Here is a 25,817-nt window from a genome sequence, read left to right on the forward strand (position 1 = left end):
GCAAACACTTCACTAGCTCTACCTACCAGCTTTGTTTGAATCAGTAACACCTACATGTCCTGTGGCCATTTCATTTGTTTAGCTACCTTCTCAAATGAAATGAAAAAGGCTTCCACTTCCTTCTCGCCAAACCTTGGCAATGCTTGGACATATTTAAATAGATTCCCACCAAGCCTTCGACTATGACGTTCTTTCTCACTATCCTCATCACTATCATCCAACTGTACGTTTCCCTTTACGTCTGCCAATTTTAACTGATTGACATGTTTCATGGCCATTTTCTGAAGTTCAAACTCCATCTCTTTATCTTTTTCCCTGATCTGTATCTCCCTTTTTCTTTTTGTTCTGCTAGGGCTATTCTTTCTTTTCTCCTTTCTTCTCTCTCCTTTTCATTTTCCTCTCTCTCTCTTTCTCTTTTTCCTCTCTCTCTTTCTCTTTTTTTCCCCTCTCTCTCTCTTTCTCTTTCTTTTTCCTCTCTCTCTCTCTTTCTTTTTCCTCTCTCTCTCTTTCTTTTTCTTTTTCCTCTCTCTCTCTTTCTCTTTCTCTTTCCTCTCTCTCACTCTCGTATTCAAGCCGCTTTAATTCTTTCTCATGTTCCATTTGTTTAATTTGCAACTGAATTTTTGTTCATTTCTCTCACACTAATATTTGAGCCACACATTCATCTCTCTAATCTTCTTTAGTTTATGCCAATTTGCATGTGGCTCAGCTAATAATCCAGAAATTATTACTTTTGAGATTCTGCTTTTTATTTTAGTGTCCAGGTCTTTGTACTCTCAATGCAGAACCTCTTTCTTAGTCTTACTATGTCTTTGGTGCTGACATGACCACAAACACTGCATCCTCCCCTCCCACTGCAGGTTCCTCTCCAGTCCTCAGCAGATATCCTGAGCCCTGGCACCTGTCCTCAGTTTGAGTGTTCAGCCTTCACTGAGCAGAATACAATATTTAATTGCTTTAAATGGAGCAAGATTTAAGTTAACTAAAATGCCCTGATGTGGGCAGAAGTCCCAGATCTACATGTCCCCACTGTATAAAACCCCAACAAACCTTTGCCGTTCATTCTGCTGTTACCCTTTCTCTACGGCGGGCTATGGGCTATGCATGTTGGAACTTATCCAAATCGAAACGTTCAGCAGGTTGTTTGATTAAATTGAAATTAGAAAATGCTCACTCGAAAGTGATGAATCTCTGGAAACAGTAAACAACCCGTGTTTGCAAATCAAATTTGATTATGGTGTGCACTGGCATCCTAGTCAACATCACTAAAATCAGATGAATGATGAATGAACCGCAATGGCCAAATAAGAGCTACAATTACCTTCCACAACCCAGGGCTGGGAGAATGGGCCGGTATTGAAGAAATAAAATTAATTAGGACACCTGATTGTGATTGCTGACCCATCCCGTACTCCAAGCATGCCAACTTAAGTGAGGTAGCACAAGTCAGCCTATGCCCATGCAGTGGTACCCAGCAGAAAATTCAAGAGAAAAGGGAGAACGCAGGAGGTAGATATGGAAGTCAGCAGAGTCGTGTGTAACAGTGTTTCTACCTCCTGTCTCAGGAGGAACTGATGAACAATACGGAGCTGGTGCAGAGCCTCCGACAACAAATAGGAGCTAACGTCAACCAGAGCAATCTGCAGCTCTTCTGGAACATGTATAACAGGTAACACAGGCACTCCTCAATATAGGTAACATAGGCAGTCATCAGTACAGGCAGTGCTGTCACAGGCAGTCATCAGTACAGGCAGTGATGTCACAAACACTCAATCATAGAACAATAGAATCCCTTCAATGCAGAAGGAGGCCATTCGGCCCATTGAGTCTGCACCAGCCCTTGGAAAGAGTACCTTACTTAAGCCCACGCCTCCACCCTAACCCAGTAACCCCATCTAACCTTTTGGACACCAAGGGGCAATTTAGCATGGCCAATCCACCTAACTTGCATTTCTTTAAGCTGTGGGAGGAAACCGGAGCACCCGGAGGTAACCCATGCAGACATGGGGAGAACGTGCAAACTCCAAATAGACAGTCACCCGAGTCCAGAAATGAACCCGGGTCCCTGGAGCTGAGAGGCAGCAGTGCTAACCACTGAGCCGCCTCCTCAACACAGGTAACACTATCACCGACATTCCTTAGTACAGGCAATGCTGCCACAAACACTCCTCAATATAGGTAACGCTGTCACAGGCAGTTCTCAGTACAGGCAATGCTGTCACAGGCAGTCCTCAGTACAGGCAATGCTGTCACAAACACTCTAGATAGGTAACGCTGTCATAAGCAGTGCTACACAAGCAGTGCTCTCACAGTCACTCCTGAAAATAGGTAACACTGTCGCATTCCTCAGTACAAGTGATACTGCCACAGATCCACCCCAATAAGGATAACATTGTCACGGGTATCACTCATTACAGGCAACATTTGCACAGACACAGATCGTTCAGGCAATATTGGCCTAAAGATAGGGTTGAGCACTGAGACCTGACACCCCCTTTTTTGAGCATAGCTAAACTGATAGTAAAAATTGAAAAATCTGTTAGTTTTGATCTTATCTTGGCAAGCATTTAGAACTATTAGATTTCATTAAATGAGCTTGTAGCTTTGTTTACATTTATAAAATGTACTCCTTGTTCCAAAATTGAATCTTCTGAAACAATAGTGTGAAAAGAGGCAATTCGGCTATTTGTGCTGGTCCTTTGACTGGACCAGTTCACTCCAGTTTCCTGTTTGGTTTTGTGCTGACCTTGTAAACTTCTGTATGATGTAATTGCAAATTAGCACTCAGCTGCTCTGGCCGAGTGTGATTTAACACCACAAAGGATGTTTGTCTTGCAGCCCCTGACACCAGTTGCGTTTCACCATAACTTAGCTGAGATTACATTTAAAGGGCAGTTATCAACAGTTCCTGTGCTCCTGGAGAGGGGAGGAGAGCAGAGCTCAAGCTAATACCCTTTGCATCCACCTGTGCCCAAATTAAAGTTTGTATCTCAGAGCACCCCACATTTACTTTTGAAGAAATGAAAATGGAACCAAACTATGGTTCATATTTTAAATAATGACATTTTCTTTTTTCCCACAGTCGCAGGGATTTGGAAATGAACAGACCTGGAACTGTGGCCAATGCCAAGACTTTGCAGTAAGTATTCAGCTCTCCCCTCAGATTATCGTCCTTTCCAACACTACAGTCTGTCTACAGCCACATTGTTTTGAATTGCATTTATTGTTGGAAGTCCCAAAACACTGAATCATTCCTTTTTTTAAATTCATTTACGGGATGTGGGTGTCGCTGGTTAGGCCAGCATTTATTGCCTGTCCCTGGTTGACCTTCAGAAGATGGTGGTGAGTTGCCTTCTTGAACCGCTGCAGTCCACCGGGTGTAGGTACACCCACTGTGCTGTTAGGGAAGGAGTTCCAGAATGTTACCCCAGCAGCAGTGAAGGAATGGCGATATGTTTACCAGTCAGGGTGATGAGTGACTTGGAGGGGAACATATGGGTGGTGAGGTTCCCAGGTATCTGCCACTCTTTTCCTTCTCGATGGTAATGGTTGTGGATTTGGAAGGTGCTGTCTGAGGAACCTTGGTGAGGTCACTGCAGTGCATCTTTAGATGGTACACATGGCTGCCACTGTTCGTCGATGGTGGAGGATTTGAATGTCTGTGAAAGGGGGAGCAATCAAGCGGACTGCTTTGACCTGGACGGAGTCGAGCTTCTTGGGTGTTGTTGGAGCTGCACTCATCCAGGCAAGTGGAGAGTATTCCATTACACTCCTGACTTGTGCCTTGTAGATGGTGGACAGGCGTTCGGGAGTAGGAGGTGCATTACTTGCCATAGGATTCCTAGCCCTGCCCTGACCTGGTAGCCACAGTACTGGCTAGTCCAGTTCAGTTTCTGATCAATGTTAACCCCCCCAGGATGTTGCTTGCGGGGACTCCGTGATGGTAATGCCATTGAATGTCAAGGGGCGGTGCTTTGATCCTCTCTTGTAGGAGATGGCCATTGCCTGACATTTGTGTCATTGCCTGATCCATTTCTACCTGGTGCAAACACCCCTATCACTGACTCCAGCAGGAGGGGGAATATGCCGGTCTCTGACCCCAGCATGAGGGGAATATTCCCGTCACTGATACCAATATGAAGGGAACAATCGCTGTCATTGGCCTCATTGTGACGGGGAAACCACCCTTTCTTGGTCCCAGCCTGAGGATAAGTATTTCCATCACTGACACCAGGGAGAATACCCCTGCCACTGGCACAAGTATTAGACGAGTAGTTCTGTCACTGATCTCAATGTAAGGAAGAGTCTCGCTATCACTGACCCAATTTGCTCTGAAGGGAAAATGTAGGCTTTAGCATTATTTTCTGCTCTCTCCACTGTTTATGACCATGCCTACGTGAAGTTAAAACCCCCTGTATCCATCATGTGCCCATTACTTCCAGCAGCTAACTTTTATCCCTCTTAGTCTTCTGGTTACATCACCTTTCATGTTTCTCCCCTTGGGTACTTTGCTCCACCACAACCCATCACTTCATCTATTATTGTCTCAGGCTCGGATCTCTCCCTAGTAACCCAACAACTATTTTCTGTACCTGTCCCAGCATTTTGCAGTGCATCCATTATAGAGTCATAGATGTTTATAACATGAAAACAGGCCCTTCGGCCCAACTTGTCCATACTGCCCAGTTTGTGCCACTAAGCTAGTCCCAATTGCCCGCATTTGGCCCATATCCCTCTATCCCCAGCTTTCCCATATAACTATCTAAATGCTTTTTAAAAGACAAAATTGTACCCGCCTCTACTACACACGTGTAAAGTGATTGGAAATGTAGGGTGCGATACAACCAAAACATTTCGAAGTGTCATTTTTGTCATGTTCGGTAGACTGGCCGATATGAATTATGTTACAGAACATCTAATTTAAATAATTTATTATGAAACAACTGAGTGGTAAAGATAACTGGAATAAATAAATAACAAACTACTAACACTAACTAACCATTATAGAGCTATGGCAAAATACGTCTTATCCACCAACACAACTTACTCCCAACCATCCCTAGACACAGAACCACATGGTACATTTACACTGCCCCCCCACCTGCTGGTCGGAAGTCGTGTACAATATTATATGCAGAATTGCATATCATCACATCCCTTTCCTTTGGAAAATTTAATTATTTACATTCATTAGATCAGTTTTTAACAATTCAATATGATATGCATAAATATTTACATATTTAAACTATTTACAGTCTGTCACAAATTCAGTCTCTCAGGTTTACGTCTTAGCCTTGTTGATCTTCTGAGTGGCTGCTGAACTTGTGACGTTACTTCATCTTCATTTGTAGCTGTGGATGCTGCTTGATGTTCTTCTTGTGTTGTGTCTGTATCTTGTGTTGTGGCTCCGTGTGCTGCACTGTATCTTCTTCAGCTGCCTTAGGACTGCTACCTACTTCTTCTGGTGGTTGCATTCCAAACTTTTGCCGAACTTTCAGCAGAGCTCTTCTGTTCCTTCTTAAGACAACACCTTCATCCGTGTTGATGATATATGAATTTGGACCTGCTTGTCGCAGTACCTTTGCATACTTAGACCATCCATTCCTTTTGGAATCTTCCAGTCTGATCATGTCATAGAATCTTAGAATCATAGAATTATAGAATTTACAGTGCAGAAGGAGGCCATTCAGCCCATCGAGTCTGCACCGGCCCTTACAAAGAGCACCCTACTCAAGCCCATGTCTCTACCCTATCCCCGTAACCCAGTAACCTCCACTTAACCTTTTTGGACACCAAGGACAATTTAGCATGGCCAATCCACCTACCCTGCACATCTTTGGACTGTGGGAGGAAACCGGAGCACCTGGAGGAAACCCACGCAGACACGGGGAGAACGTGCAAACTCCACACAGACAGTGACCCAAGCCGGGATTCGAACCTGGGACCCTGGAGCTGTGAAGCAACTGTGCTAACCACTGTCATCCGGCTGCAATGGTTGGAGTCCTTTCGCGGATCTATCGTAAAATCCCTTTTGCCTCGTATTTTGAGAGATCAGTTGCCTCTCTAATGTATTAGACCATTATTGCCTCCTGACCAGCAGCACCAATCTGAGCCATTCTCCTCTCTCAGCAGTCATTCTGACCAGTACCCCCACTGGAGGCTAATCTCACGAATCTCCTCCTTGTTACCATTCACCCCATCTATCACTGTGTTCTTTGTCTCTTCCAGCAGAACAACAATGACTGCCCCTCTCCGCGTCTTCCTCCAGGATTCTGGAACTCTCCCCTTAATGAAGTATCCCTATTTGGCTATAGTTTCCAACAAATAGTCTTCCCAAACCGCTTAGTGGTGACATTGACACCAAATCACACATTGACCTCTTCCCCCACTCCTCTGGTACCTTTTCCTTTTGAGCACCTCCCTTTTTCCAATCCTGTTAACTTTCTCTTATAACCCCCATTTTCGACAGCCCTTCCAAGCTACTGGACTGAATATCTCCTCATCCTCGCTGATTGGGACAGCAAGCGCAGTTGGGACTTCTCCACCTTTGGGTCCAACACCATGGGCGGGATTCTCCCCTACCTGGCGGGGCGGGGGGTTCCGGTGTAATGGAGTGGCGGGAACCACTCCGGCGTCAGGCCACCCCAAAGGTGCGGACGTCTTCGCACCTTTAGGGGCCAAACCCTCACCTTGAGGAGCTAGGCCGGCGCCGGAGTGGTTTCCGCTCCGCCGGCTGGTGGGAAAGGCCTTTGGCGCCACGCCAGCCGGCGCCGAAAGGTCTTCGCCGGGCGACGCATGCGCGGGAGCGTCAGCGGCTGCTGACATCATCCCCGCGCATGCGCAGGGGAGGGGGTCTCTTCCGCCTCCACCATAGTGAAGACCATGGCGAAGGCGGAAGAAAAAGAGTGCCCCCACGGCACAGGCCCGCCCGCGGATCGGTGGGACCCGATCGTGGGCCAGGCCACCGTGGGGGCACCCCCTGGGGCCAGATCGCCCCGCGCCCCCCCCCCCCCAGGACCCCGGAGCCTGCCCGCACCGCCTTGTCCCGCCAGTAAGGTAGGTGGTTTAATCTACGACGGCAGGAGACTTCCGGTGACGGCGGGCTGAAACCCATGTGCGTCACCTCCCATTCTTGACCAGTCTCATACTCTCATGGCTGGCCTCCCATTTTCCATAAACTTTAGCTTATTCAAAACTGTACAAGTTGCCATCCAACATTTTAGTAATGACAACTTGGAAGCCTGAACTAAGACTATTTAGAGGTCAGAATGTTTAGAAATCGTCTTTGCAGAGAGAGAATTAATGCTGCTTACAGAATACTATAAAGTGCAAAACAATATCCGCTTACTAAAGACCCCAACTTCTTACAATTTTGTGCATTCTTCCTCCCCCAACCTTCAACACACCATAGATCTTGGTTCAATACCATGGAATATCGTGCTAAAGTAGCTTGACCTCTTCACCTTCAATCTCCTGCTTTAAGATCCTCGTACACATCACCTTTAACCAGTCAATGCTCTTCTATCCCAGTATTTCCTTTTTTGCGTCAGCATTGATTTATTTCTGATTACACCCGTGTGAAGTGCTTTGCTACATTTTCCTAGATTAAAGGTGATCAGCACATGCAAATTGTAAGGAGGTTATGATATTGGCCCATACCCCTGTATCAATTACTCCATATTGCTCACCTTCCTTCCTCTCTGTGACCCCTATCCTCCCATTAGGCCAAGAATTAATGAGTGTAATGCTGAAGCCAGTGAGGCTTTCATCAAAGACTCACTTTATTTTTCAGAGCCCAGTATTTATTTATTTTTTGACTTTCCTCCTCTGTCTATCCTTTCCATTTTCTGCAGATTTGCTTTTCCCCCTGTTTCCCTATTTTGGCCCACTGGGAGAGAGGGGGGCTGTAAAAGTGGGCACAATGCCCAGTGCCTAACACCCCCTCTCATGCCTGCCCTTACTCGGACTCTATCCACAGCAGGGAGCTTTGTGTTTAAGCTACCTGAAACATAGCAGGCTGGTGATTAGGCAGGAGAGGAGGTGACTCCTTTTTGGGCCCTCTATAGCAACTGTCTCAAGGTAGTTCTCCTCCCCCGACCAAGATCTCGCTCCCCCCACCCTTCCCTGCAATGCCAATTCTGGCCTCTCTTGTCCAGGCTCACTGTTTCAGTATGGCTCCAATTCACAACACAGCACACAGAATCCCTACAGTGCAGTAGGAGGCCATTCAGCCCATTGTGTCTGCACTGACCCTCTGAAAGAGCACCCTATCCAGGCTGCTGCCCTATCCCTGCAACCCCATAACCTCACCCAACCCGCAAATCACTGGACACTAAGAGGAAATTTAGCTTGGCCAATCCACCTCAACTGCACGTCTTTGGACTGTGGGAGAAACCGGAGCATCCGAAAGAAATTCACGCAGACACGCAGAGAATGTGCAAACTCCACACAGACAGACCATCACTCTCATTATGGCTCACTAATTAAGGATAGAATTGAACCCGGGTCCCTGGTACTGTGAGGCAGCAGTGCTAACCACTGTATTAACACATGGGGGAAGTGTGAGTGGGAGCTCTCACTTCGTTACTCTGATCCCTTTCTCTTGGTAATGAGAAATGAGATGTAAACCGATGCCAGACTACCTATGAACTGCCTGCAGGCTGAAGAATGTAAGCTGATGGTGTGTTGTATTTCAGGTGCCCGGTGATGCTGGTGGTGGGGGACAATTCCCCAGCAGAGGAAGGTGTGGTGAGTATGGGCAGTGATTCTGCATCACACTCAGTGTATGGGACCAACTACTGTCTTGAAGAAAGAACTACTGTCAACAATTGTCTTGAAGAAAGAAATGGCATTGTTCATTGTGCTGGCTAACTGTGAAAAGCTAGAAACCCAGGAGCACTGCATTAAGAAATGAGTAGTCCTCATTCTTCTGGCATAGGTTCCTTTCCTCTCTATGTCTCCCCATCTAGAAATCTCAGCATTTCTACTGATGTCTCTTTCCCTGAACTCTTCATACTTTGCTGTGTTAACTATGTCATAATTTTACTAGATTAATACAGGTTTTGAAAGTATTTTAGAGGAGGCATCCCTACCCCTAGGCCAGAAGATCTGGTTCCAATCCCACTTCAGGACTTGATGACCATTGAAGTGCAGACTGTGGCCAGGCAGGTTTATTATCAGTCTTTAAATCCTTCCAATATGTCTGATAGCACATGGTGAAAGAGCAGGGAGAGTTTCCTGATTAGCCACACTGCAGAAGCGAATGGCAAACCACTGCAGTACTTCGCCATGCACAATCATAATGGAGGTCCATAGCATGGTACCTGAAGGAGGAGGAATACATGTCTTAAACTGTTTGCTTTTAAATGGATTAAGTCCTCCACCAAATAGTGCTAATAGTTTCCCTGCTAGTATTGCCAAATTAGATTGAAGCTCAAAGTAATATTCCAATAATCCTCAGTCCAACTGGACAAAGGTTTTGAGCATGGCATCCAGAACAATCAGTTAAGTATTATTTTTGTTGCGTAATATATTTGGATCGACATGTAGATCTCTCATGGCTTTACTCACTTTGAGATGGAGGGAATATTATTTTGTAATAATAGGTGTATTATCAACAAAGAGATGGGGAAATGCTGATATGGAAGTGTCACAGGATGCTAGTGTGATACTTGCAGGAACTCTGTGCTATTTGCAATGTATTTAATGTATTATTTTGCGTGTGGCTGTAAATTAACCCAGTACAAGTAGAGAATAAATGGAAGGTAACTGATAGGGAAAAAGCTTTCTAGTTGTATGGTACAATTTCTGGAATACGGTACATGTGCAATGAGAATTTTCTCCAGTTAGCATTTCTAGCAAAATTGCAAATACTTATTCTTTTTGAACCACAAATACTGATCAGAGAAGACCATCATGAATACATTTAAATGTCGGTACATGTATTGACCAGAGAAATCCTTCCCCATTTTGGGAGGTGAAATTAGTGCTCATATTCAATCCACACATTTTATCACTCATAGTTTTATACTAATTCTGTCTTCTCAATCTAAGGTGGAATGCAACTCCAAGCTGGACCCAACTCAGACAACTTTCCTTAAGGTATTGAATATCCTGATCTAGCAATATTTGAAACAGATGAGGATTATTTCCACCTAAAAATAGCAGAGAGCAACAGTTGACTTAAATAAGTGCGATTACCTGCAGATGTATAGATGCAAGATAATTGGGTGACATGTGTCTAATCTCAAATAATAACTCTTTTATTTCTTGTACTTCACGTTCATTTTGTTTTGTTTGGGGGACATTGTCAAGGTAGTGTTTACTGCCTGTGCCTTAATGTACTATGAGCATTAATTGTCAAGCATTTATAGGCAAGGCCGGAAAGGAGTAACTGTTTTCCTTTACCGTTAGTTGTTTTTATGGCAGCTTTTATGGACACTTTTACTAGTGCTAGCCTATGAATGACCAGATGTATTGAATACATTTTTTTTTCTTTTTTAAATTTAGAGTACCCAATTAATTTTTTCCAATTAAGGGGCAATTTAGTGTGGCCAATCCACCTACCCTGCACATCTTTGGGTTGTGGGGGCGAAACCCATGCAACATGGGGAGAATGTGCAAACTCCACATGGACAGTGACCCAGAGCTGGGACCAAACCTGGGACCTCGGCGCCGTGAGGAGGCACTGCTAACCACTGCGCCACCGTGCTGCCCTGATTTATTGAATACATTATCACAACTCGCCATGGTTAGAATTTAACACCACAAGGAGCCCCTGAATAATCGCCCTCCTTGCCAAGGCAGTCAGTAGTACGTAAAGAACACTCCTCTATTGGCTCATTTGGTTGTTGCAGCTCCTAGATTCGCTGAGCCTGTGAACAGTAAGAAACCTGGATTCTATGCCCTATCTGTGCGACGTCACTTGGTCATAGGTAGTGGGAGAAGTATAGCAATTAATTAAGGGGTTTAGATATTTCAATAAGCTCAGGGAAGGTGGTAAAAGAGGGGGAGGGGTGGCATGGTTAGTCAAGGACAGTATTACGGTGGCAGAAAGGACGTTTGATGAGGACTCGTCAATTGAGGTAGTATGGGCTGAGGTTAGAAACAGGAAAGGAGAGGTCACCCTGTTAGGGGTTTTCTATAGGCCTCCGAAAAGTTCCAGAGATGTAGAGGAAAGGATTGCAAAGATCATTCTGGATAGGAGTGAAAGCAACAGGGTAGTTGTTATGGGGGACTTTAACTTTCCAAATATTGACTGGAAACGCTATAGTTCGAGTACTTTAGATGGGTCCGTTTTTGTCCAATGTGTGCAGGAGGGTTTCCTGACACAGTATGTAGATAGACCAACGAGAGGCGAGGCCGTATTGGATTTGGTACTGGGTAATGAACCAGGACAGGTGTTAGATTTGGAAGTAGGTGAGCACTTTGGTGATAGTGACCACAATTCGATTACGTTTACTTTAGTGATGGAAAGGGATAGGTATATACCGCAGGGCAAGAGTTATATCTGGGGGAAAGGCAATTATGATGCGATGAGGCAAGACTTAGGATGCATCGGATGGAGAGGAAAACTGCAGGGGATGGGCACAATGGAAATGTGGAGCTTGTTCAAGGAACAGCTACTGCGTGTCCTTGATAAGTATGTACCTGTCAGGCAGGGAGGAAGTGGTCGAGCAAGGGAACCGTGGTTTACTAAGGCAGTCGAAACACTTGTCAAGAGGAAGAAGGAGGCTTATGTAAAGATGAGACATGAAGGTTCAGTTAGGGCGCTCGAGAGTTCCAAGTTAGCTAGGAAGGACCTAAAGAGAGAGCTAAGAAAAGCCAGGAGGGATAAGAAGTCTTTGGCACTTAGGATCAAGGATAACCCTAAAGCTTTCTATAGATATGTCAGGAATAAAAGAATGACGAGGGTAAGAGTAGCGCCAGTCAAGGACAGTAGTGGGAAGTTGTGCTTGGAGTCCGAGGAGATAGGAGAGGTGCTAAATGAATATTTTTTGTCAGTATTCACACAGGAAAAATACAATGTTGTCGAGGAGAATACTAAGATTCAGGCTACTAGACTAGAAGGGCTTGACGTTCATAAGGAGGAGGTGTTAACAATTCTGGAAAGGGTGAAAATAGATAAGTACCCTGGGCCAGGTGGGATTTATCCTAGGATTCTCTGGGAAGTGAGGGAGGAGTTTGCTGAGCCTTTGGCTTTGATCTTTAAGTCATCTTTGTCTACAGGAATAGTGCCAGAAGACTGGAGGATAGCAAATGTTGTCCCCTTCTTCAAGTAGGGGAATAGAAACAACCCCGGTAACTATAGATCAGTGAGCCTTACTTCTGTTGTGGGCAAAATCTTGGAAAGGTTTATAAGAGATAGGGTGTATAATCATCTGGAAAGGAATAATTTGATTAGACATAGTCAACACGGTTTTGTGAAGGGTAGGTCGTGCCTCACAAACCTTATTGAGTTCTTTGAGAAGGTGACCAAACAGGTGGATGAGGGTAAAGTAGTTGATGTGGTGTATATGGATTTCAGTAAAGCGTTTGATAAGGTTCCCCACGGTAGGTTACTGCAGAAAATACGGAAGCATGGGATTCAGGGAGATTTAGCAATTTGGATCAGAAATTGGCTAGCTGGAAGAAGACAAAGGGTGGTGATTGATGGGAAGTGTTCAGACTGGAGTCCAGTTACTTGTGGTGTACCACCAGGATCTGTTTTGGGGCTACTGCTGTTTGTCATTTTTATAAATGACCTGGAGGAGGGCGTAGAAGGATGGGTGAATAAATTTGCAGATGACACTAAAGTCGATGGAGTTGTGGACAGTGTAGAAGGATGTTACAAGTTACAGAGGGACATAGATAAGCTGCAGCGCTGGGCTGAGAGGTGGCAAATGGAGTTTAATGCAGAAAAGTGTGAGGTGATTCATTTTGGAAGGAATAAGAGGAAGACAGAGAGAGTACTGGGCTAATGGTAAGATTCTTGGCAGTGTGGATGAGCAGAGAGATCTCGGTGTCCATGTACATAGATCCCTGAAAGTTGCCACTCAGGTTGAGAGGGTTGTTAAGAAGGCGTACGGTGTGTTAGCTTTTATTGGTAGAGGGATTGAGTTTCGGAGCCATGAGGTCATGTTGCAGCTGTACAAAACTCTGGTGCGGCCGCATTTGGAGTATTGCGTGCAATTCTGGTCGCCGCATTATAGGAAGGATGTGGAAGCATTGGAAAGGGTGCAGAGGAGATTTACCAGAATGTTGCCTGGTATGGAGGGAAGATCTTATGAGGAAAGGCTGAGGGACTTGAGGCTGTTTTTGTTAGAGAGAAGAAGGTTAAGAGGTGACTTAATTGAGGCATACAAGATGATCAGAGGATTGGATAGGGTGGACAGTGAGAGCCTTTTTCCTCGGATGGTGATGTCTAGCACGAGGGGACATAGCTTTAAATTGAGGGGAGGTAGATATAAGACAGATGTCAGAGGTAGGTTCTTTACTCAGAGAGTAGTAAGGGCATGGAATGCCCTGCCTGCAACAGTAGTGGACTCGCCAACACTAAGGGCATTCAAATGGTCATTGGATAGACATATGGACGATAAGGGAATAGTGTAGATGGGCTTTCGAGTGGTTTCGCAGGTCGGCGCAACATCGAGGGCCGAAGGGCCTGTACTGCGCTGTAATGTTCTATGTTCTAATGCTCCTGGGTTGGGAGGTGCAACATCGGCCATTGAAACCTGCTGGAAGTGGTGAGAACGGAATTTGACTCGGTTGTGAAACCCTCCTCAGTTGAACAGCCTGAAGAATGGCTTTAAAGTGGAGGAAATTGAGTACCCATACAACTGTATCTCAGCATGGATAAAACACCTTAAGAATATGGGGAGAAATATGGGCAGCGTGGTGGCGCACTGGTTACCATTGCTGCCTCACGCGCCGAGGTCCCATTTCGATCCTGGCTCTGGGTCACTGTCAATGTGGAGTTTGCACATTCTCCCCGTGTTTGCATGGGTTTTGTCCCCACAACCCAAAGATGTGCAGGGTAGGTGGATTGGCCTCACTAAAATGCCCCTTGATTAAAAAAAAAATGAATTGGGTACTCTAAATTTAAAAAAAAAGGAATAGGGGGAGAAATATTGTATCTAATTATATTCATGAAAGAGGCCATTCAGCCCATGCTGGCTTTCTGTCGAGCAATCCAGTCAGTTCCATTACCCTGCTACATCCCCAAAGCCCTCAAGTGTTATATCCTCAATTTCTGTTTGTCTCCACTTCACCACCCGTGTAGGCAGAGTGTTCCAGGTCATTACCACTTGCTGTGTAAAAATGTTTGTTTCACATCCCTTGCAATTTTTGCCTAAAAGCTTAAACCTGGGCCTCCTTCATCCTTGTAATTTCAGTTAACGATAACAGCTTTCCTTTGTCTACTTTATCTAACCCCTGTCATAAACTTGTGTACCTCTATCAGATCTCCTCTTAAACCCCTTTGCTTGAAGGAGAACAACCTCAGCTTCTCCAACCTAGCCTGGCACCTAAAATCTCTCATGTCTGGAACAAATATAGAGTCACAAGTGGCACAGAGAAACTTGTGCTTGTACCAAATATTGTCTCAATGTTATCACTCATCTCATAAGAGGGTGAGTAGTTTGCTGCCGAGTTAGATGCTATAATTCCTGGCTTCACATCACACTGGATATTTTTCACTTTGCTTTAACCGCTTGCTAACGTTGAATATGTGCTTCAGCAACTCATTTTCCATTTTCATTCATTTGGTTCCATCGTCATCGAGTGCGTTGGTTCCGTTTGTGCTTAAATGGGGAACCAGCTTCTCTGTCAAACTTGAGTGGTTCATTCAGTCATGTTATATTTTCTTGAAGAAGCACATCTACCCAAGACCTTGCTGGTTTCTGGGAACATTGATTCTATCAAGTATGACTCGTTTTGACTCGGTTGACATTGGGCGCGATTTTCCGGCCTCATTGCGCTCTCGCTCGTGCGGGACGAGGCCGGTGAATGCAGGAGAGGCTGAAAACGAGAACCGCACTGGGCGCCAAACTGCTTGCGGTACAACCGGCCCGCTCCTGTAAACGAAATTGTGGCGAGAAAGCAATTATCACCACTTGAGCCCTATTTCCATACAATTAACGGGAGCCACCCCATATCCAACGGCCTCCCATTATCAGCGGCTTACCCTTAGTGGTCATGGTGGCGCCGATCAGTACTCCTTTTGAAAAATGTGAGCCAGGCGGATGGGCTGCTGTGGGAAGCTGAGGAGATGAGTAACCACCTTCGCTCGCAGGCAATGAGCCTGGGGGCCCTGGGCATGCTGCCCCTGTGGGGAGAAGGGGTGGGGGATGACGTGCAGGTCTGCCATGCCAACCCCTGTACGTGTGTTCCCATACCTGAGGCAACCCTAGCCCCAGCTTTCTGCCCCACTGACCACCCACAACTCCCACTGACCGCGGAGGCCTCTGGCCTTGCGGTTGAAGGCTATTGCTAATAGGGAATTAGTAATCGTGGTTAAGTAAGAACTTTACACATCCCAACTGAATTCCCATGGGTGGGCGGGCCATGTAGCATATACAGCTCATTGCATCCCAATCACACCTTGATGCATGGACACTGAGCTTGAACACTGCAGGAGGCAGCACCACAGACAGCAGCCAACCTCTGAACACCCAGGGGATGGGCCCCAGCCCTGGGCGCATTTCCGCGGCTGGGTATGCGTGAGCATGGCATGTCGGGGGATGGGGCATGGGATTGGTGTCAGCCAGCGTCGCGGAACAAAGAGCCAGAGGTATCATACTGGTTGTGTTGAGGGTATTTTAATGTTCCTCATCCAAGTGTACACCAGTGCCCCACTATCCCGATGGTGCCGTCCCACTAGCCCCATTCTCCCTCCCTCGCCACCCCCAAAGACCTCTCTACTGCTACATCTAGGTGTGTCCTCAGGATGCACTTCAGAGGGGGAGGCAACCAGCTGCTAATCTCGTTCCATGGCCTTCAATGCCCCTGGCAGCCATCCCCTGTGGGCTTTGAGGCCGGAGGGCCCTGGCGCACTTGACGGTGGCACATTCACAGCCGTGCCACCCTATTCTCGGTGTTGGCTGCGAGATGCGGCCCCATCAGAAGCTCGGGGGAGGCTGGTGGCCACCGTCGCCATGCCATAGGATGGGTCCAGGTTGCCATGCAGTGCCCCCTCCTCCCAGTTGGTGCCTATAGGGCCCTGGGTTCACCTTGGCACAGAGGGGCAGCAGGATTGAGCCCCAGATGCCCCAGTGTCATCTGGCTCTGCCAGCCCTGGCGGCTCCCCATTGACTGCATCATGGGCTCGATTCCCTCGGCGATGCTCCTCAATGATTAGGACACGCTCTGCAGTGACTCGGCAATGCCCACCTGCGGCTGGGACAAGTTCTGCAGCACCTCGGCCATTCCAGCAGTACCTTATCAAGGTCAGCCTGGTACTGGGTTATGTCCCCAAGCGAGTCGGACATTCTGCTGAGGCCCTCGGCCATGGCCTTCACCAATTACGCCACACCTTGGACATCTTCATTCATGCTGCTGACATTGTGGACCAGGCTCTCCACTGTGGTTGCCACCCTAGCAGTGTTGGCCTCGGTGCCACACATTGCCGGCGACATCTTCTGCTCCCGTAGCCTCTGGGACTCCTCCAATCGGCTATGGACCTGCTGGAGTGTCGCTGACATCTCCCTCTGAATGTCCCGGCCACTCCCTAATGTCTCCATCAGCTCCCGGTAAACATGTTCCAGAGGCTCAGCATCTGACTGGGATCCAGCAGCCCACCATCTCCTGTCTCTCCTGGGGTTTCCTGTCTCCACCTGATGTACATCAGCAACTGTGTGATACTCACCAGATTGTGTCCCAGAAACCTGACCACTAACGTTTCGCACCGAGGTGCGTTTATCTGCACTGATGGAGGGTGGGGATGACAGCTGTGACGCATCAACTGTGGCATCCTTGGGGCTCTCCTCTGAGATGGTCTCATGGGAGGCGAAGCAGGGGGGTGCAACCCCGGATGGGCCTGCGCTGTCGGCTGGAGGACCTGCGGGAGAATGAACACATGTCAGTGGGACGGGTGGGTCAGTCTGTATGGCATTAACAACTCACGTGTGACAATCCATCTGGGTGGCGCCCGTGGATCCTCACCTCTGTGGCCTGCGCTGACCTCCACATTGGTGACCACTCTGTCCTCAGCCACCCCTATCACCTGCAGGGCCTGTTCCTAGAATGTCACGAGGATTCTTATGTCCAGCACCCCTCCGCCAGTCTGGGCTCTCTTCTGGTGATTGTGAGAGAGCTTCTCCTGTGGAGACACAGAGAGGGCAACATTAGCCATATGCGTGGGCCACAGTGCTGGGAGTGGAGGGGGGGGGGGTGGGGGAGAGAGGAGGAGGAGTTGTGAAAGGAGGGTTGGGGTGATGGGAGGGTTGGGTCGACGGGAAGGGGCTATGAAGGGTGGGTTGGAGGGACAGATGGAGGGGTGTGGGGGTGGTGTCAACTCACCTGTGTTGCCTGCCTTGGGAGAACAGGACTTCGGCCTGACCTCCACTTCATCTAGGAGCCTCCCCATGTCTGCGTCTCCAAATATTGGGCCCAGACTTCTCAGCGCAATGGCTGCGAGCTGAGTGGGCTTGGCTGTGCAAGTGCTGTTTACGTGCCGTTTAGGTGGGCGGGGCGGGGGGGTTTGGTGTGCGAGTTCCCAACGAATCAGTTTGCAAGCCTTCATTTCCTCTGGTTTCCTCCCACAAGTGCCGAAAGACGTGCTGTTCGGTAATTTGGATATTCTGAATTCTCCCTCTGAGCACCTGAACAGGCGCCGGAATGTGGCGACGAGGGGATTTTCACAGTAACTTCATTGCAGTGTTAATGGAAGCCTACTTGTGATAATAAAGATTCTTATTAAGATTATTTGCAGTGTGAGGCAGCCCATGGGCCAATTAATGTTGAATAGCATTCCCAGCCTCGCCGGGCCGAGAACCGGGAAGCTCGCGGCAGTTTCCACTTGCTACCACACTACGATACCTTTCAGGAGAATTGCGCCCTTAATGTGAGGGAGAAAGGGCTCCCTCTTAAACAATTCCAGCATTCAGCCAACAGAACCTGGCATTCAGGGCCATATTTAATCAAACAGAAACTAAGTAATCAAGGGCCTCATAATTCTACAGAATCAGACAAACCTGGGCTTTATTCATCCAACAGATCCAGGAAATATATAGACAGATGTAGAATTTACAGTGCAGAAAGAGGTCATTTGGCCCATCGAGTCCATACCAGAAAGACCAATCCACTAACCCCACGTGAACACGACGGGCAATTTAGCATGGCCAATCCACCTATCCTGCACATCTTTTTACTGTGGGAGGAAACCGGAGCACCCGGAGGAAACCTATGCACATACGGGGAGAACGTGCAGACTCGCACAGACAGTGACCCAAGCCGGGAATCGAACCTGGGGCACTGGCGCTGTGAAGCAACTGTGCTGACCACTGTGCTACCATGCTGCCCATGCTTCATTCGTTCACCAGAAGCAGATAATCATAGGCTTTATTCATTCCAGGGAGCTGCACCATGATGGACTTCTATTTGTTCAGGAGAACCAGGCAATAAGGTCAAACAGAGCCAAATCATCATGTCACATTCTGAACGAGGGATATTCTTACAATAAATTCACAAAGTCAAAGGATGGACAGTTGGCAAAACCGAGTTTGGGTCACCCACTTAACAAATTGCCATTAGACAATTATCCAACCGATCTCAACTGCAATTAGACATTCACCCGATTATTCTCAAAGCCACTCCAAGGTGGCCTTGGAACATTGCTATGGACCACATTCTAAAAGACCCGTATATTCATGAGACATCCATCCAATCTATTCAGATAGTAATTGGACACACCCAGCAAAGCCATGTAGATTGGAGGAATCATTAAACCACCTTGTTTACTTGACCTAAACTGATGGGTTATAGTTCTGGATGTCAAGTAGGCACAATTCTCATAGGAACTCTAAAAACATTAAATTGTAGAGTTCCTGTCCAAAAGGTAAGGCGCATTCCTGAATGTTCCTATGAGTTGAAGGCAGCAGTGGATAATGATAACTCAGATGTTGAAAATAAATAGCAGAAGACTGTTGTAACCTCTCCATCGGTGGTGTTTTATTTTGCAGATGGCTGATTCTGGTGGCCTGCCTCAGACCACACAGGTTAGTAGTTCACAAACCCTATCTGGTTGGATAGATTTTTTTCCTATCCAACTTCCTAGCTTGAATGAGGTGGAAGCTCTTAAACATGAATCAGAAGACTGCGGGTCTAAACTTCAAGAATTAAGAACATTATACAGAAACCCAGTTTGTGCTGATGTTACAGCAACAGAGTAGGAGAAGCTAGGAGGGAATCCCTCGCCATAACCCAGGGCAGTACTAATTTCAACTTATTCAGAATTTGGTCAAAGCCCTGCCTGTCTGCATATTCCAATGATTCAGGCAGGTGTTAAAAATGGCAACATTTGTAGAACATCACGGAATTCTCCCAAAGTCCAGGGAGTTCTCCCAAAGTCCTGACCAATATTGCTCCCTACACCAATAAAAAGCAGACTGGTTGGTTATTCAGCTCATTGTTGATTATGTGATTTTCCATCATTCACTATGCATCATTGTGTGAAACACTTTGAAGATACCATGATATGATTTGATATTGTACTTTATTTATCATTTTATATTTAGTATTCTCAGTTTGTGTGTTTTGTTCCAACAGCCTGGAAAGCTAACAGAGGCATTCAAGTACTTTCTGCAGGGCATGGGCTACAGTAAGTATCAAAAGAGCCAGAGCATCAGGCTCATTATGCATGACTGAGTATGAACGTGTTTCATCTTCTCTTCAGTTTTATTTACCAAGAAAGTAGCTAAATTCAGTTTGAGAGCATACTCAAGTCATACTGGTGATGAAATTTATATATCTTGGTGTCAGCTCACCATGGATTTACTCAGAGTAAGATAATGCTCATCTCAGGGTTTAATAACATTTAAGATTTTGGGGTTTATATTAGTTTGGAGTGCAATATTCAAACTGCTAGTATTCATTACACATAATTATATGTTCCCGCTGTAAACAAAATGTGCATTAGTGTTTTTGGCTCTGTTGTGCTCTTTGTGTCTGTTTACTCTTATGCTTGTCTAAATGTGAACTTACCATAACTTTCTGGTTATATGTCGTATGTCTGTATCTAGAAGGTGTATGATACAGCAGAAGGATCTTCCAATACTCTGATCGGACTGCACACATGCCAGTCCCAGTGGTCATGGTGACTGAACAGATTTTTTTCTTGAAATGAATGGAGAGGATCTTTGTTGTGGTTTTCAAGTTAGGAACACAGTAGACCATTCGGCCGATTGAGCCTGCTCCACCATTCAATAGGATGGTGGCTGATCATCATATTCAGTGCCTCTTTCACTTTATGTCATTGGTATTTAGAAATGCCAATCTCTGCTTTAAATATGCTCAGTGCCTGAGCTACCACAGCCCTTTTGAGGTAGAGAATTCCAAAGATTCATCATCCCCTGAGTAAAAACAATCCTCCTCCTCTCGGCTCTAAGTAGCTTTCCCCCTTATTTTGAAATTGTGCCCCTGGTTCTGGACTCCCCATCCAGGGGAAATATCTTACCTGCATCTACTCAGTCTATCCCTTTAAGTATTTTGTAGGTTTCAACAAGATCAACTCTCGTCCTTCAGAACACCGACAATACAGGCCCAGTTTCCCCAATCTCTCTTCATAGGACAGTCCTACCATCCTTGAAATAAGTCTGGTGAACCTTCACCGCATCTCCTCAATGGCAATAATATCCTTCCCAAGGTAAAGGGACCAAAACTGCATGCAGTACTCCAGGTGCAATCTAACAAAGGTTCTATATACAATTGAAGCAAGACTTCACTATTCCTGTACTCAAATCTTCTCGTGATAAAGGCTAACATACCATTAACCTTCCTTTTAAAATTTTTTTACAGTACCCAATTCTTTTTCTTCCTTCTAATTAAGGGGCAATTTAGCGTGGCCAATCCACCTCGTCTGCACATCTATGGGTTGTGAGGAGAATGTGCAAACTTCACACTGACACAGGGAGAATGTGCAAACTCCGCACAGATAGTGGACCGGGATCGAACCCGGGTCCTCAGCACCGTGAGGCAGCTGTGCTAACCACTGTGCCACCGTGCCGTCCTTCCATTAACATTCCTAATTGCTTGTTGCAGCTGCATGTTAGCTTGCAGTGACTTACTGACAAGGACACCCAGATCCCTTTGTATTCCCACACTTTCTAATCTCTCACCATTTAAGAAATACTCTGCATTTCTGTTTCTCCTACCAAAGTAAATAATCTCACATTTTTCCACTTTATATTCCATCTGCCATGTTCATGTCCATGTCCAATAACTAAGTCCGTCAAAATCACCTTGAAGTCACTTAGCATCTTCCTGACAACACATATTCCAACCTAACTTTGTGCCATCCCCAAACTTTGAAATATTATATTTGGCACCCACATCCAAATCATTGATATATATTGTGAACAACTCGGGCCCAAATGCTGATCCTTCGGGTACCACACTAGTCCAGCCTGTCAATGTGAGAATGATCCATTTATTCCTACTGTTAGTTTCTACCTATCAACCAATCTTTAATCCATGTCAGTATATTACCTTCTATCCCATATGCTTTAATTTTGCTAACTAACTTTCTTTGAGGGACTTTATTGAAAGCCTTCTGAAAATCAAGAAGACTACATCCACCAACTCCCCTTTATCAATTCTGTTAGCAACTTCCTTAAAGCAGGTTTGTTAAACATGATTTCCCATTCATAAATTCATGTTGACTATGCCCAATCGGATCATTATTATCTAAGTGCACGTTTCCTACTAATGATTTACGGCAAACAGGTCTGTAGTTCCCCGTTCCCTCTCTCCTTTTTTAAAAAGTGGGATGACTACTGTTACCTTCCAATCTGCAGGAACCATTCCAGAATCTATAGAATTTTGGAAGATGTTCACCAATGTTTCCATTATCTCCAAAGCTACCTCTTTCAACGCTCTGGGAAGAAAAATATCAGGACGCGGGAACTTATCAACTATTAGTCCCATTAATTTTTCCAACACAACTTTCTTACTAATACTAATTTCCTTTAATTCCTCATTCTCCATATTCCTGGGATCTCTAATTAACTGGAGAAATCAGACTATGTGAAATAATTAATCTCAAAATCTTATTAAGATGAGACGCCACACTTCAAAAGTAGCAGTGCCTTTTGTCACATCATAAAGTTGTATATCCCAATCCTTCTGTTGTTGTGCTTTCTACTTTAAAACAGCTGCTTGGAGCAGTGTAGGAACAAATATTATTTAACAGCCCTTCCTGTCTGTGACTACTCATTACAGTACTAATGCCGAGAATCCTGTGGTTGATGAATCTATTGAAATTATTACTTGCTTCTCCACATCATAGGACTTCAGAAGTGGTTCTCGCAGAGCAGCTCCTTAAATTTTCTCGTTTCTTCCTGTCCATGATTATATGTCCATTTAGGAGTTGGTATGTTTTCTGAATGATTTGGTATGAATTGAGTCTCGATACTCAATGGCCTCCTTCTGCACTGTAAATTCTATGTCTATGTCTATGATACATCTTTCCAGTGCTGATGTTATGTGCTCAATTGCTACAACTTTTATAATGTTGGGCTGACTAGAAATTAGCAATAGATGTCAAATATCCATTGGCTATCGCGCTAGCTTGATTCTCCCAGTAATTCCAAGCACTTCCTCCACACAAATTATGTGTCAACATCTTCAGATGGGTAGTTTTGCAGAAATGCTGAAGGGAGGCTTAAAGGTAGCTGCTGTGTCGTCCATAAGGGGTATTGAACATGTATACCTTTTCCAATCCTGACAACATCCTCCTAAAACACTGTGCCCTACTGGTGATCAAATCGTCCCTGTAATATGGTGGCCAGCACTGCACGTCAGATTTATCTTCACCTTGTGCCTTGGGGCTCTGTGGAACCTTCCAACTTGATGTGATGAATTGCTGTGCAGACCTTCTTGCTGTCCCTTCATCTTAATTTGATAGCCGAGGTGTCAGTAATTAACATTCTTACATTGAACTTTAGGTTTTGAAATCTTAGTTTGAATAAAAAGGACGTTTTGTTTAAGATTTTAAAACAACCTAATAGAGCCGCTTTGAATGGCTCTATTTCTGCTTCCAGACATTCAGCCTGCAGTCTGACATGAACTGACTACTGATTGCAACATTGTCAGACCCTGGTTAAGGAGATGTCTGAAAATTATGTACACAAGCTGATACATAAATTTCAATTTGCTGAATATAAAAATGTTTAGATTATTATAATCAGGAAATTGAGAACAGACAAGTCAGTACCTCAGCTATCAGAACTGACAGCAGTTCTATACCTGAAATATACCTGAGTTTGTGTCAATCTTTGATCCAGAAGCAGTTTAGTTTAGTAAGAAAAATTTGTCATTTCTTTAAAGTGCAGAATCTAAATATTTTTACGAATGTTTTAAAATTGCTTTAAAGAGTTTGCATCAATTGTAAAGTGATCATTTGAACTAGTTGTGGATAATAAGAAATACTGGTCCATGTGATCTGGAAACCTTTGACCTGGAAGCAGTGCCAACTGAAAGGAAATTAATACTAGAGCCATGTGGCTGAGACGAGGAGAGCTGCAAACACAGAGAGCCACAAGCAGAGAAGCTGGAGGCTGATAGTGCATAGATTCAGACTTAAAGAAATTAGACAGAGACAGAAAGAGGAACACATAATTCTTGAGGAGAAGAAAACCATTCTCGGGGAGAAATAGTTCTTTTCTGTTTGGCAGAAAAGGAGACAGGAGCTCTTGGAGGCAGTGTGTGAGCTGGCTGAAAAGGTATAAAACCTCAAAAGCTGTGAATAGCTTTTTAGACACAAAAGAACTGGGTGTTTTCCCAGAGGTGGCTAGCCGTGAATTGGGATGTTATAGGTTGGTCGGTTGTGAGGGAATCCTGGAAAGCTACACCACCAGGACTTTTGTGATCCGATGGAGAGGATTCGTACAAGTGTACCTTGCTGATGATAATTGTACCTGTGAAACTTGACGGTGAAAGCTATTGTTTGATAGGGATCCTGACCTACCCTGTATAAATAAAGAATAGCATACTGTGGAACTACATAGCTACAAAGTGTCACATTTGTGCAGGGATGTGACATGCTTGTGAGTTGAAGAAGATGTATCTTTGTATTGCCTATTTGAAATTAAATTTACCTTTCTATTTGAGGTATCATTTGCCTTTAATTCATGTTTAATGTACATTGGTTCTGATTCGTGTTACAGAAAACTTAAACTGGAATCTTGCTGGTAATTTCTTCATTTGGCGTTAATTTAGTAAATTTGGTTGCTTTGGGGAAAACCATACACATCACAGATATTGACAAACCTTTTATGTAATTGCAACAGAATCATAGAAAAAAATCATTAAACCTATCTTGGTTGTACTGGCCCATTGATTCCACTTCCCTGCTCTTGCCCCATAGAACACCAAGTCTTCCTTTCCAAATAAATCCTTTTGTAAGTTTTGAATTTTTGTTAGTTATTGAATCTGCTTCCAAATCAAGCAAGGCATTCCAGATAACAACTCATTGCATTAAAAAAGTCTTCAAATCTCCTCTGGTTCTTTTGAAAGTATCTTAAATCTGTGTCCTCTTCTGTGAGTGTCCAGAATCTTTTGTTTTACTTTGTTTTTCAGCAGCTACAGTTTATTTTTTCCTTGTTGCAATTTTTTCTGCTGCAGGGTTACGGTAGCAGTGGTTAGCACTGTTGCTTCACAGCGCCAGGGACTCGGGTTTGATTCCCAGCTTGGGTCACTGTCTGTGGAGTCTGCATGTTCCCCCCGAGGAGACTCCCCTGACTAGGGGGTTTTCAAAGTAACTTCATTGCAGTGTTTTTGTGACTAAGCCTATTTGTGACACTAATAAACATTCTTATTATTTCTTAAATTGTGGGATGAGGTGGTTTCCACTCTCAAAGCCCAACACTGCCCAGTATCCTCAAAGTGTATTTCACTGTCAGCTCGTCGTGCCATTACAGTAGACCCTCCAACACAGACACCTGCTTCTGGACTCTTTCAATACATTAGTGCTGAAGCATTATCTGCGAATATGTGTTCCCTACAGGAGAGAAACAGAGGACAATGGCTCAGATCTTCTGGTGAGTCGGAGAATCCTGGGGGCCCGCTGCACTAGGAGAATCCCGCCCCTTACGGCCTCCTCACAACTTACTCTCCTACCTTTCTTTGTGTCCAGTAAGATGTCTTACAACACCAGGTTAAAGTCCAACAGGTTTGTTTCGAATCACTAGCTTTCAGAGCACTGCTCCTTCCTCAGGTGAATGAAGAGGTGGGTTCCAGAAACATATATATAGACAAAGTCAAAGATGCAAGATGATACTTTGAATGCGAGACTTTGAAGGTAATTAAGTCTTTACAGGTCCAGACGGAGCAACTGGTGAGAGGGATAATCACAGGTTAAAGAGGTGTGAATTGTTTCAAGCCAGGACAGTTGGTAGAATTTCGCAAGCTCAGGCCAGATGGTGGGGGGTGAATGTAATGCGACATGAATCCAAGGTCCCGGTTGAGGCCTACTCATGTGTGCGAAACTTGGCTATAAGTTTCTGCTCGGCGATTCTGCGTTGTGGCGCGTCCTGAAGGCTGCCTTGGAGAATGCTTACTTGAAGATCAGAGGCTGAATGCCCTTGACTGCTGATGTGCTCCCCGACTGGAAGGGAGCATTCCTG

General features: G+C 45.3%; 1 protein-coding gene across 5 annotated transcripts in view; it reads left to right on the top strand.

Moving 5' to 3' along the window:
• Positions 1-25,817, top strand: part of ndrg4 (NDRG family member 4) — a 336,617-nt gene that overhangs the window by 304,572 nt on the left and 6,228 nt on the right. For all 5 annotated transcript variants that reach the window (XM_072518539.1, XM_072518536.1, XM_072518537.1 and 2 more), the window contains 6 exons: positions 1,566-1,669; positions 3,083-3,139; positions 8,697-8,748; positions 10,054-10,101; positions 19,158-19,193; positions 19,744-19,795. In XM_072518539.1, coding sequence (XP_072374640.1) covers positions 1,566-1,669; positions 3,083-3,139; positions 8,697-8,748; positions 10,054-10,101; positions 19,158-19,193; positions 19,744-19,795 — 349 coding nt within the window. The remainder of the gene's footprint in view (positions 1-1,565; positions 1,670-3,082; positions 3,140-8,696; positions 8,749-10,053; positions 10,102-19,157; positions 19,194-19,743; positions 19,796-25,817) is intronic.

This window comes from Scyliorhinus torazame, chromosome 10, assembly GCF_047496885.1.
Source record: "Scyliorhinus torazame isolate Kashiwa2021f chromosome 10, sScyTor2.1, whole genome shotgun sequence".
Taxonomy (NCBI): Eukaryota; Metazoa; Chordata; class Chondrichthyes; order Carcharhiniformes; family Scyliorhinidae; genus Scyliorhinus; species Scyliorhinus torazame.